The 14,289-nt window shown below is 40.1% G+C and overlaps 1 protein-coding gene across 1 annotated transcript; it reads right to left on the bottom strand.

Moving 5' to 3' along the window:
• Positions 1-13,893, bottom strand: COQ3 (coenzyme Q3, methyltransferase). The gene is made up of 7 exons (XM_089665236.1): positions 13,744-13,893; positions 9,921-10,008; positions 9,062-9,211; positions 7,003-7,102; positions 2,876-3,118; positions 1,554-1,713; positions 1-1,364 (listed from the first exon to the last, which is right to left on the bottom strand). Exons 1-7 carry the CDS (start codon positions 13,796-13,798, stop codon positions 1,177-1,179), a joined length of 984 nt encoding a protein of 327 aa, XP_089521362.1. The 5' UTR covers positions 13,799-13,893; the 3' UTR covers positions 1-1,176.
• Positions 13,894-14,289: the final 396 nt, after the last annotated feature.

The raw sequence follows: 14,289 nt of genomic DNA, 5'->3' as shown, positions 1-14,289 counted from the left end.
TGACTAGACATATAGTTTTATTTGAAAGTGAACCTAAACTCAAAAAAGTTAAGATTTGCTATGTTATAGGAGCATCTAGAAATGTCAACTGTGCCAAGCATGACCCTGAAAAATGTATATTTTGTTTGCAATTTTTCCTGATAAATAGCACTGCCCTTGGTATATAAACATGCCTAGGCATTCCTTTGTTTACAGCCTTATAGCTTTATGTCTTAACTGCAAGATCTAAGGCACTGCTGCCTGTGAATGCCAGGTCTTGGGAGATTTAGAGTGAGATCTGGTGATATAATTTATGTGCTGCTCTCTGTTCTCCTTGCTGGAGGCTCTGACATGAGAAAGGTTAACCCTGTGCCTACCAAGATGGTTACAGAGACAGACACTGCAGAACAAGTCATGATGAGGTCAGTAATGGTGATAGATCAGCTACAAGGAGATCTCAGGCCATACTAGTGTCTATTCCTTTGCAAGCTGCCTACCTTTTTCTGGGCACAGCTTCTACAGTCCATTTCCCCTTAAAACACAGAAGTTCTGGGTTAATGACAAATTGCTCTTATAAAGCCTCCTGTTTAACTCTCAGTTTGAAAAATTCCAGATAGCAAGGAAATTTTCCTTCATCGTTTACAATGTATTGACTGTCTTACCATTCACAAATCACTTAGAGTGTTAGATTAACATTTCAGGAAAAAAATATATAATGAACACAGCAAACCCTCCCTACCCCCTGCTGTACTTACCTCCATGGGTAATCAGAGGTCAGTAGCCATTGGATTTGAAACCTCCACTTCTGTCCCTCCTCTTTCTGCAGCACTTCCTGGGATATGGGGGGGGGGGGTAACTGTACAGCTTTTACCTTTTCATTTTTTTCTAAAAAGGTGAACTTATACTATACAAAAAAGGCATAAAAAAAAAACTCACTTTTTTTTTTTTTTTTTTTTTTTTTTTAAAACAAACATTTTATAAAGAACACTAGATATAGATTGAAGAGCAGCACTGTCCATTATTTGAAAAGTCAAATGCAACTACAGCATGGAAACAACAGTATTGCATCTTTAGCAAACAGAGGTCTCTACAGCAGCATCCATCTGATCCAGTCTTGGCAAAAGCAGAATACTGTATACAGAACATAATGGTTTAGAAATAATGCTTAGTTCACACAGCAATCAACTTAAATATCCATTATATAGATGCTTCTGCAGCCTTAGGCACATCCTGTTCTTTTTCAAAGTCTCTATCTGAGGTCTGTTCTTGGCGCACAGTCTTCAATGCATGAACCGCATAGTTAAGGCTTGTGTCATCAAACCATCTCCAGGATCCCATGAAGGGGTTGTACAGCATTCCTTTCAGTGTATCTACCACAAAACCATCTGTAAAATTAGGAAGTATTTAAAAAAAAAATAAATAAATATATATATATATATATATAGTGTTCAGTTAGCTGTAGGTAAGAACATATTTACAGCATATGAACATCTTTGAGATTAACTCTCAGACCATTTAACTGGATTTCACGTAAACATATCCTTATCAACGAACATTACATTCATAACACTCACTTGATTCAAGTAGTCTTTCAAGCTCTTCAGGTGGGATAAACTTGTCCCAATCATGAGTACCTTCTGGAACAATGGACATGACCTTTTCTGCTAGCAGTATGCCAAGAACATAGGATATCTTGGTTTTATTAATTGTCGTGATAAACAGTGAGCCACCTGGCTTCCAAAAAAAAAACAGATATGCATTTGTAATTATTAGCCTTATCAGTAATAAATATTTAAATTAATAATGCCATTAGTCAGTAACAAAATCTTTAACATCCATTTGGATGAAAGAATTTGGACAGTTCTGCTACTCAAACCCCCTACCACCACAATGATTGTGTCAAATTAGAATAGACAACTAGAAGAGCTACAATTTCTGGGGAAATTGTGTGAAGTGTTCTTGTCTCCACCAGTAGTCTACAACTGGAGTGGGCAGAGTAACTGGGTGGAGTGGCTTGTCACTCTGCTGCCTGCTCACACACATGGGTTCCTGTGGCAACTCACTCTACAGCAAGGGCAGAGAAGAGCCGTTAAAAACCAAACTGCTCCAACTTGCTCACTTCACTGGAGGTTGCCATCTTCAAACGGTTGTAGTTTAAAAATTATAAATGCTACACCGAAGAGCTTTATATTGTGAGAATCACAAGACCCAGACCTACATTTTGATGCATAGTATGTCTCTGAAATATTACAAAATGAAGGCACAGTCGCAGTTTAGAAATTGCCCTTCAAATTTGAGGTGGCTAGAGTGGAGTTTCAATGAATGTCAATGGGCGGCATGAGTTGCAAACAAATGGTGATAGTGTGAGGACTATGGCTTAGCCGTGGCAGCAGGGATAGCTGAACGTTTTGATATAAGATTTGTGTAGGTGGGCTTGAAAATGAAGGAGTGGTGGCAGTATAGAAATCATGTCCTGATTTTTTAGCTCACACTCTAGTTTTGAAAATTCCACCATTCATTCCTATGGGACGAATTTCACCACAAAAACACCGATATTTTGTGAACCATTCGGCGAACCGTTCCACAAAGTAAAAAACACACCAATCGGGAACAATCCGCACATTTCGGTATATTACTCTATGTAGTGTAAAAACTGTGGGAGGAGTTAGGGTGGTAAATTTGGCTATAATAAGAATATATATGTGAGATAACAGTAAGTGGTCTTGCAAGAACACTTAATTATGTACTACAAAGTCATGTCCTTGTTACGATACAGTGAAAAACTGATTAGTTGTCATTTGGCCCCCCCCAAAGGCAAATGTCTTTATGAAAACTTGAATAAAATGACTAATAATAAAAATGCATAATAAAATATACAACGTTCTTTATGCCCTACCTTCAGTACATGAAAACAGCTTTGGATGAAGGCCTCAGGATTATTCACATGTTCTACAACTTCTGAAGCCACAACGGCATCAAAAGATTCAACAGTCTGTTCTGCAACCTCTTCCAGTGTGCAAGGCTTGTATTGGATAAGCTTGTCTAAGGCAGGATCAGCAGACTTGTGAAGTATTGCAGTTCTAATATTATCTTCTAAGGGGTCAATTCCCATAACTGCAGCACCTAGTCTTCCAAGTGGCTATAATATAAATAATATGTGGGAGAAGCAGATTACGAATTAATCAAAATAGAATTTCGCAAAACTTGCTTTCTTTTGTAAGGATATACACCAGTTATGCTTTAGTGTTCCTTTCTTTTGGGCAAATCCAGACAGGTCCATTCTATTGAAAACAATGCATTCTTTATGTAGCATTCAATAAAAGTGCTGCACTTTTCTCCCCGTGCAACCAATGACTAAATTCAAATGAAATATTTAATACGCAAAACAAATCATGAAAAATAAAAGATTCATCCAATTATATACATTCCACCTATACAATAAAAAAAAGCTCAAGTCCTAAAACATCAATAAGTCCTTTTTTCACATATATGTGTCATCGATAAATTAATTCAATATCACTGTGGATATATTCAACATCATTCCGTTCCTTCGTACCATAACAATTGTTCACCTCCACCAACACCCCAGATATGTCCTCACCTGGAGTCTATGACCTCACATAAAAATGTTTGGCCAATTAGTGCTTGTGTCTCTTTAAACTTATTAATGGAGCCTCTCGAGTTGGAATCCTCTTTCAACAAACAATCACCTTCTTCTTATAGATCCTTCTCCTCCGCTCAGCATAAAAATGAATAGGCAAGAAATAGTGCTTTATCCTTAACCACTTCAAGTCAGGACACTTTCACTCCCTTCCAGTCCAGGACAATTTTCAGCTTTCAGAGCTAGCACATTTTGAATGACAATTGTGCGATCATGCAACACTGTACCCATATGAAATGTTTAGCATTTTTTTGAGACAGATAAAACTTCATTTTGATGGTATTTATTCACCACTGGGATTTGTATGTATTTTTTTTGCTAAATAAATGAAAGACCAAAAATTTTGAAAAAAAAACTAAAAAAAAAAAAAAAAAAAAAAAACACCCCACACAAACCCCAAAAAATTGTTAATATAAAAGCTGTACAAAAAAAAAAATACACTTTGTTTAATAAACTAATTTGGGGTTGTTTCACATACAGTCACCCTAGCAGTATAGTGTCATGCCATGGTGACACTACTACTTGTGGGGGGTGATTTTTTTTTTTTTTTTTTTACACCGATTGATTTTACACCCATAAAAGGCTGTAAAAGCAATCATTTCTATTTCTCTCTGGCTGCATTCCTGCAGCCATTGAAAAATACTGTGAGAGCTGTGATTAATCACAGCTTGTCACATGGTACAAGGCTGTTGTAACTGTGGTACCATGTGACCTCTGTGATCATTCACAGATTTTAAAAAGTAGTAAAACAGTGATGTCGGGAAAGGACATCTTGTTTACTACTGTTCATGTGATCACTGATTGGCCAGTCAGTGATCACATTAATAAGGACCTCACAGAGGTCCCGTACAGCGATCTGTGTACCACTGTGTCCGGTGAACACAAATCACAGGGGAGCGCACACAGGCAATGGACGCGGGGGGCATTTAGAAACGTCCTCCCGCATCGGCAGCGCTCCCGTCCATCCGTTTATCAGCAATAGGCCAGACGGGAAGAGGTTAAAAAATGCTTTTATTATTGAATAAAACTTAAAAAAATCAGCCACTCACATATTGCAGATGCTAAATCGCACCAAATATAGCCAGCATATCTACATTCAATTGGTACTATATGGCTGTCACAGCGTTCTCATAATACCGTTCCGTGTTCCTAAGTTCGTTTGCTGGCTGCTAGCGTCGTGAAGTCACCAAGCCCCTCACCTATGCATTATGCTACATGGTCACGTGGCTTCCTCAGGGGGATGTGATTGGATGTCAATTTAGCACCCGCAATATGCGTGTGGCTGATTTTAAGTTTTAATTAATAAAAGAAAGAAGACTGCAACTCAAGAGGCTCTATTAGTAAGTCCAATTTAAAGAGACAGGCACTATTTAGCCAAATATTTTTATGTGAGGTCACAGGCTCTAGGTGAGGGCATATCTGGGGTGTTGGTGGAGATGCACAATTGTTATGATACAAAAGCACGGAATGATGTTGAATATATCCACAGTAATTGAATAATTTATTGAAGACACAAATATATATGAAAAAAGGGGGGGGGGGGGGGGGTGGAGGGAAAAACAAAAAAAAAAAAAAAAAAAAAACACTCATTGGTGATTGGGGACTTGAGATTTTTTTACTGCATAGGTGGAACGTATATAATGGGATGAATCTTTATTATTAATATGTCATGATTTTTTTCAAGTATTGAATATTTAATTTGAGTTTAGTCACTGGTTGCACAGAGAGAAAAGCTTGGCACTGGTAAAGAATTCTGTATGCAACACATTCATATGAGTATGTGTAATACTACATGTAAATTGTTGTATTAGAAATTGTATACATTATTAGAAGCTGCTCGCGTGATTTTATTTTAGGCATTCTTTATGTAGCCTTTATAGCAACAGTCTCTGAATAAAGAAGTGAGTGATTGTAGAGAAACATAGGCCTATCTTTACAGCCCAATAACAGCTCCATGCACATGGATGTGTTGCATGAGCCCATTTATTTTCTATTGGCCCTCAAAGTGCATCCACAAACCAAAAATCCTAGATTGTAAGCTCTAACGAGCAGGGCCCTCTGTTTCTGCTTGTACCACATTGTATTGTAACTGTAATATCTACCTTCATTTTGTAAAGGTCTGCACAAACTGTTAGTGCTATATAAATCCTGTATAATAAAAAAAGTTCCTGAACTTTTTTTTTTTTTTTTTTTTAAAGGGGACTGCGGGGCAGCACAGGCATTTTCCATTGCATATTTCACAGTGCGCTAAGGGTCAGGTGTTGACATGTGTATGGGTCCCATTAGAAAGAACACATACAGCAAACTTTGTTGCAAAACAAGCAAACACACAAAGAGCAATGTAAATGGGCCCTTTGTGCACAATCTACAAATCACGTCATAATAACCCAAGAATGAAAGTATAGAAATCAATCATGAAATATCTGAAAAAGTTTAATCAAAAAGGTAATTAACTAAAAACCTAAAAATTGCAACACAAGACAATTTACTAAAGGGCAGCAGTAATAAATAAAAAATAGGGTTGATTTACTACCGGCAATACACTGTGCACTTATGATATGTACCCCAGAGCTTAGTAAATGAGAATATTTGCCGACTTCTACCATACAATCATGTGCAAGCAAAAATGCGTTTTTTCTCCTTGCATGTGATTGGGTTTTCTTTGCAAAGTGAAGCTTCTCCTCATTTACTAAGCTCTGGAGCAAATGCACTTGCATAAAGCACAATCTGCCTTTTGTAATGAACCCCATTTGGTCAGAGGAGGCAGACCTTCCCACTCAGCATCAAACACACAGCCCTGATCCATTGGTAGTGGCTATAAACATTGCTCCCAGGCTGTGCACAGCAGTGTTCACTTTGCAGGGTTACAGAGGTACTGTACCTATTTTTAGCTAGTGAATCTACAGCCACCCAAAAGCCTACAGATTTTTTTTTTTTTTTTTTTTTTAAAGTTCCACTACAAGACTGGACAAGAATGATGAGACTACAGCACATATAGGGGTTTATTTACTAAAGCTGGAAAGTGCAAAATCAGGCTCGCTCCTGCATAGAAACCAATCAGCTTCCATGTAAGCTTAATTGAACAAGATTAAGTTAGAAGCGGATTGGTTTGTATGCAGAAGTGAGCCTGATTTTGCACTCTAGAGCTTTAGTAAATAAACCCCATAGTCTCCCACTTGGCACCAGGAAAGTAGTAGAGACCAAAACCCATGTGTCCATTTCCACACACTACATTGTGTTTAGTAAATTATGCTGCCCATGCAGATCAAGTCTGAAGAAAAAAAAAAAAAAAAAAAAAAAAATCTTACAGGGTCCTATAATGGGTAGAGCAGCTGTTGTAAACACCTGTAGATTATGGTTACCTCAGTTAAAAGTCCTCCACCACAGCCAACATCAAGGATTTTTATGCCAAACAGAGGGCACCCAACATCATGATCATAGCTTTTGCTCATAAGAACATCTCTAGGAGATAAGATCAGACAATAGTGTAAACACAAAATGTACTAAATACAATGCTGCAACTCGACAGTAATTTAACACCTCCTAACAAAATACTAGGCTAGGAGCATTTCTAAAAAGGTATTCTTAATATGTACTCAAAGACATAAGATGGTAGTTCCACAAGGTCATACCACCTGCCTCCTGTATCTGTCCAATCTCCCCCTTCCCTTACCATTAAAGCTTAGGACCCAAGCTGAGTGATTGTTTATGCAAGGGATTGCGTCACAGTCAGAACATCAACATCTAATGGCTTTACTAGCCACAGATACTTCAATTTTCTACAATATTAAAGCTGAGCTTCAGGTATGGTTTTTATTTATATAGTTACGTTGGTGCAGCGTGGACCAGTGAGGAGAGGCACAGCATTGACTTCAAAATTTCCACCTTATTCAATAAAAGAATGCCTTGTATTCATTGGGAAAAAAAATGCATTCTATAAATGGCTAAGTGATCTCTACTTTCTTCCGAGTCCCTTGCTGCTGGCCTGAAGCATTCTGAACACAGGAGGTCAGCTTTGCAGAAAAATGCAAGGAATTCTCTAAATGGCACCCATGCCAAGTGGCTGCGCTCCTATGTTCAGAATACAGCAGGGCAGCCTCTTTACATGGGACCCAGAAGCAAGTGGAGGTCACTGGATTAGCAGTGTCTACTTCAGTAATTTCCAGTTCCATGGACACCGGTCAGGTATGATACAATTACATTGGTCCAAGCTGGACCAATGTAAGTATGTATAGAATAGCCATAACTGGAGCTTATCTTTAAAGCGGAGTTCCAGTCAAACTGTAAAAACAAAAAAAGAAAAAAACCAAACAGCTCACCTGTCCCTCAATCCCGCGGTGTCCTCCTTGCAGCTTGTTTTACCGTCCTTTCTGGGTTCCCGGTGCCAGCATCTTCTGTGGCTCCACAGTCGGGTACCCACTGCGCATGCAGCTCTTCACTTTGTGAATGGCCCTGTAGTCTTCTGGGACTTGTCACGTGTCCCAGAAGAGTACAGGGAGGGAGGAGGAAGAGGACAACTTCCACTTCTGATCGCCTAGGCAATCGCAGTGGATGGGGGAGCTGGTAGCTGTCAATCTTGGTACCTGCTCCCCAAAGGTGCCAATCCTTAACAGGGAGTGGGGGAGCAGTCATTAAAGCAGAACTTCCCCTTCTGGGTGAAGCTCCGCTTTAAGGACAGAGGACAGTTAAATGGACCTTTGTGTTTAGCTAGTTTTGAGCACCCCTGTGTTAGAAGTAGCCCTTAGCTGACAACCTGTATTTTTTTTAAATCAATCTAAACATTTACCATAGATTTAAAGTCTTATTAAAAAATTAGTTTTTTTATTTTTTGTTTTTAATAACAAACAGGTCTTACTTACCTGCTTTGTGCAGTGGTTCTGCACAGAGCAGCTCCTCTTCTTGGGTTCCCCTGGCTCCTTCCTCTTACCAAGTGTCCCCAATAGCAAGCCACTGGCTATGGGGGGACTTGCGCATGCTCGCTCTCGAGATCGGATTTTTGCATCCATAAGCTCGTCCCCACCCCCCACTCTCTCTTCATTGGCTCACTGGTTGTGACTGACAGAACTGGGAGCCAATGGAGCCCACTGCTGTTTCAACCAATAAGGAGAGGTAGTCCCAGGACAGCCAAGGATCTCGTGCACATCACTGGATCAAGAGGGGACTCAGGTGGGTATAAGGGGGGCTGTGAGGGGGAGCAGCACACAGGTTTTTTTTACCTTCATGCATAGAATGCATGAAGGTTAAAAACTTCTGCCTTTAAGACCACTGAGTACAATACCCCCTGAGAAAGACCTGAGCCCCCGAGAACCCCCCCTTTAGAACCACCTGAGTAAAGGACCCTTTTGAAAGGGTCTTTAGAGTTTGGAAAAGCCACCATATTTTGATGCAAAAGATTGGGTATATATACACACACAAGTATACCTTACAAAGGGTACACGAATATCATTCATGGCATGGAGAGCTTTGTATACTCCTTCCTCATCCCACCATTTTGCTGACCAAGTCTGAAATTTCTTCAGCTCAATAGGATCCACTGTATGAGAAGTAGAGTATGCTCGTCTTAAATGAAGACTATCACAAAAAAAAAAAACAAAACATCCTTTTATTAAAAGTACAAATGCTGTTAAAAGGAAGAGTTATAATAATTTAGACACAAATGCCATCAAAACTTTTAGTCTGTACATCCTAATTAAATTCAGTGAGTAGTAGGGAAACGCACAATTAATGCTGGAATAAAAAAACAAACAAACTACAAAACAAACCTACACCAGTTGCAAACAAATAATTAACACATATATGTTGTGGTTTTACCCAATTCCAGCCAATACAGTTGGGATAGATTTGGTATCAGTAAATACTTCTTCTGCCTATGTCCCCACTGGGGAGAATTCATCTAATGTCCTTATCCTCTAGGAGCAGGGCATGAAGGGAGGGAAGTTATCAAAATGGGAACGGAACATCAAAGACAATAACAATAATTTAACAGACATTCTGTACCATCCCTACCTAAATGAAAAAAAAAAAATTTATATATATATATATATATATATATATATATATATATATGTCTTGTTTCAGTCTGTGTCCCCCACTGAAAATATTTCCTCTCACTGCCTCTCCTTACAATAAATGTGAAGAAATCTCCCTAATGGGGACACAGACTACAAAACCGCCTGACAGGGGTTGTATGCCTTTCCCAACTAAAATTGGGCTTTTTATTGTTAAAATATATATATCTGTTAACAAAAGAAAAACTCCAAGCATCAAACCCAAAGCTTACGGTCCTCTTGTTCTGGCTGCTGTGCTACCTTTTCTGCTTCCTTGATTACAAAAGGAGAACTTTTGAAGCATAGGTATTAAACTGGCAACTGTTGACAAAAAAAAAAAAAAAAAGAAATTATCTCAATGTAATTAAAAAAAAGAACATCTACATACTACTAAATATACAGATGTGCAATAAGGCAAGATCAATGCTTCTTAATGCCAAATTGAACTGCCTCTATGTATAATTAATGTAGACAGGCTGCATAAATGGTAACAAATAGGTTTTTTTGTTTGTTTTTAAATTCAATAAATTGCCAGGGTTGAAATATCAAAACAGTGGTCCAATGTGCCCCTGTATGGTGCTTGAGCAGCACGTCTCAATACAGTGCTGTGTTCCGGCGGTGGTATGGGAAAGTACCTTCCCGCACCTAGAACAAAATCAAGTTGGGCTGTGCTTTGCTTTTCCATTCACAGGGAGCTTTGTAGCCTCTGAATGAAAATAAAGCTCATTCTGATTGGCTGAAGAGGAGAAGTGGGTGGATGACATCCCTGAAGATGCAAACAGCTTTGGTGAGAAAGCTGGCTGGGGGTTATACTTGCTTTACCAGGTTTCTCAACCAGGGCTCTTCCGGAGGTTGCTAGGGGTTCATTGAGCAGCAAACAATTGGGGATTGATCCCCTGACTTCTCTGACCACAATTTTCCACTAACCACCCATGTAAGGAGGCACTTCTACACTGACCACTCATGTTAGAACATGCATTTTTACCATCTGCCTCTCTTTTCTTCAGTTATTTCAAGAATATTAGCAAAAAGAATTGTGTAGAGGGTCCGTAACAAAATTATCTGCCCTGGCTGTCAAATACACTAAGTACGCCAAATATTCACACCAGAACACAGTGCCAGAAACCCACATTCTGTGCATGTTTCCTACACCGCGTTCAAACCAAATTCGAAGTGCGATCTGTTGCGAGTGGCAATATATTCCTAACAACAGCCCAAATGCAGATTACAAATGCTGTACATTTGCTTGCACCAGAATGCATGGTACTGCAGTACTATGCGATTTGGTGCAATGCATTTTTGAAAAGTAGTGCATGCAGTACTTTTCGTAAGATCCAGTGCGATTTCAGTCCATTCAAATGGATAGGCTGAAAAATTGCACTAACGGGAGACAATACAGCTACAATACAAGAGGGTTAGGAGGACCCAGCTCCTTGGAGCTTACAATCTAGGAGGGAGGGGCTGGTGCTACAAAAGGTAATAACTGTGGGGGGTGGACTGGTAGGAGGAGTAGAAGATTCCATTATTAGCTGAGAGCAGGATAGGCTTCCCTGAAGAGATAGGTTTTCAGAGATTGCCTAAAAGTGAGCAGAGTAGGCGATAGTCTGATTGAGTTTGCACAGGAACACAGACTGTCCTGTGCGATGTGCGATGCAGATGTGAACGGACCATTAGGCAGGACCACACTAGTGCGGGCCGTGAGGCCTGTGTCTGCGCAGGTACAGCAGCCCATTCTGTGCCTGTGTTTCATGCAAGAAAAAGGTGCATGCACGGTTTCAAAAAAGCATCCGCAGGAAAACCACATGGTCTTTATGACCATAGTTTCCATGCGGTTCCTGTACCTGCGATCGTGCTGTGGGCTGAGATCCGCAGGGGTGCCGTTCAAAATGAAAGGCAGCCCGGCGTGTCTCAGCAGCACAATTCGGCTGTGAGTGGTGGCGAGTGTGGGAACAGATGCGATTCGCGCACCAACCAGCCCTCAGCTTGCAGGCTAGCGTGAACCTAGCCTCATTCAAAACTTTCTACAACTTACTGATCATGCAAATATACCATGAGCTGCACATTAAATCCATCTTAGCTCAGATAAACCAATTGAGAAAGACTGGGTTATGTGATCTTAGAGCCGAATCGCACAGGAGCATGCTGCACGTTCCTGTGCGATTCATATGCAGTGCAGTGTGGTACGACTTGTGGCCATTCATTTTGAAAGCAATAACACACTGCAACCAGACTGCATGGCACTTCTGTACCATGTGATTTGGTGCAGGCAAACAAAATGCGTTCTAACCCACGAAGGGGGGCCAACATAACAGACATCTGCAGTGATGGCAACTGCAGTACATTTTGAACAAGGCGTGGGTAATGAACACGGAACGTGGGTTTCCTGCACTGAGTTCTGGTGTGAATAGGCAGTTCTTATTGTTACAATGTCTATACCACAACAATCCAGAGTAACATTGTAAAAGTGAACACTGACACCCCTTCTTTATTTGAAAAGTTAAGAGTAGAACTAAAGGCAATTTCCTCCCTTTTTGGGTAAGGAAGGGTTATAAACCTTGCTAGGATGGTGATCCATTAACCACTACCAGTCCGGACACTTTCACCCCCTTCCTGTCCAGGACAATTTTCATCTTTCAGCGCTGTCACACTTTGAATGACAATTGCGCAGTCATGCAACACTGTACCCATATGAATTTTTTAGCATTTTTTTTTAGACAGATAAAACTTTATTTTGGTGGTATTCACCACTGGGGTTTTTATTTTTTTTGCTATATAAAATTAAAAAGTCCAAAAATTGAGAAAGTATTTTTCTTATAAAATTTTGCAAATAAATAATCTTTCTTCATAAATCTTGGTTAAAATTTATGGTTATCTTAACCATAGCTAAAAAAACAAAAAACAAATTAGTTTAACCAAAAATTATAATTTTTCAAAATTACATTTTTTATTATTTGTTTTTGTTTTTTTTTTTAACATACTGTCACGCTAGCAGTGCCACTGTACTACTTGTGGGGGGCAATGAAGATTTTTTTTTTAATAAACTAATTTGGGTTTTATTGTTTTTTTTTACTACATACTGTCACCCTAGCAGTATAGGGTCACCATAGTGACACTAATACTTTTGGGGGGTGATGAAGATTTTTTTTCTACTTTTCTTTTTTTACACTGATTGCCTTTACACCCATAAAGGCTGTAAAAGCAATCATTTCACCTTCTCTCTGGCTGCATTCTTGTGATTGGTCACAGCTTGTCACATGGCGGTTGTGAATAGCCTTGTACCATGTGACCTGTGTAATCATTCACAGATTTCAGTAGTAAGTAATGTCAGGAAGTGACATCTTGCTTACTACTATTCCTGATTGGCCAGTCAGGGATCACATGAATCAGGACCTCACGCAGAGGACCCATACAGTGATAAGTGTTCGGACACAGTGGGCACCGGATCGTGGTGCCGCGTGCTCCCAGGGAGCTCGCACAGGCTGTAAATGCGGGCGCTGTTTATTAACAGCCATCTGCCCCTGTCCGACTGTTTATATACATGGGCCAGACAGGAAGTGGTTAAAATTTCCCTTTGCTTCAAGTCCCATAGTCAAAACAGGAAGAGAAGATCCCACCATAGTTGTCACCAGAACTAGTGACAACTCAAAATGCTAAATTTTCTCTGGGAATGGTAAAACAGGACAAATAGAGAAGATAAATCAACCCAACAGGGGCAGTGACAGCAATAAAAACCTGACAGGTAGTCGAATTCTTCTCCCCTTTATAAAAAAAAAAAGTTCCATTTTAAATAAACAAATGAAGAACAATGCGGAAGCATTGGGGGAGGACAGCTGTGTGCACTGTGAAGTATTATGGAGAACAGTTACTCTTGCACTGTGACCAGTATGCTGGCTATGAATGACAAATGTTGTATAGCTCCGCCCACTACAAGTTCACATACCCCATGTTATCAATGCCTATGGACTTTAGTGTACAGCTGTTCCGCCCTCCAGTGAGCCCCATGCTTGTACAGGTCGCTGTGCGTCCTATGCCATGTCTCCTCTCTTGCTGCATTACCTGAGCGGCTCCCCGTACGCCGCACAACTCCCATTGGGATGAACAGAGCCCACATCGCTCTCCAACACACACGGATAATTCCAGGCTCGGTTTATAGGTGACAGCCACCGGAAATGTGCTACCGTTATCCCCCTCCCTCACACAGAGGAAAACACCGCCCCGGAAGTGAGACCAGGAGACGCCATGAGAGAAAAGGGCAGACTATTGTGTGTTACCCAGGCGACCAGGCTCCTCCTCAGGATTGTTATGTATGAATGTGCTAAATGGAAAGATATTCTAACTGTCATTCTCTCTACCTCAATCTTCCTTTTTTGGTCTTATATATATGAACTCATTTAGATACTGCCCTATTAACCACTTGTACTCCAGAGGATTTACCCCCCTTCCTGACCAGGCCATTTTTTGCATTACAGCGCTGCGTTAGTTTGACAATTAAGTGGTCATGCAACGCTGCACCCAAATGACATTACAACCTTTTTCCCCACAGGTTGAGCTTTATGTTTGTGGTATTTGATCACCTGTGCGGTTTTTATTTTTTGCGCTACA

This window comes from Staurois parvus, unplaced genomic scaffold (assembly GCF_062004578.1).
Source record: "Staurois parvus isolate SC_StPar_1 unplaced genomic scaffold, SC_StPar_1.0 ptg000048l, whole genome shotgun sequence".
Lineage (NCBI taxonomy): Eukaryota > Metazoa > Chordata > Amphibia > Anura > Ranidae > Staurois > Staurois parvus.
Note: the sequence above shows the minus strand (reverse complement) of the source record. Positions and strands in the feature narration are given on the sequence as shown.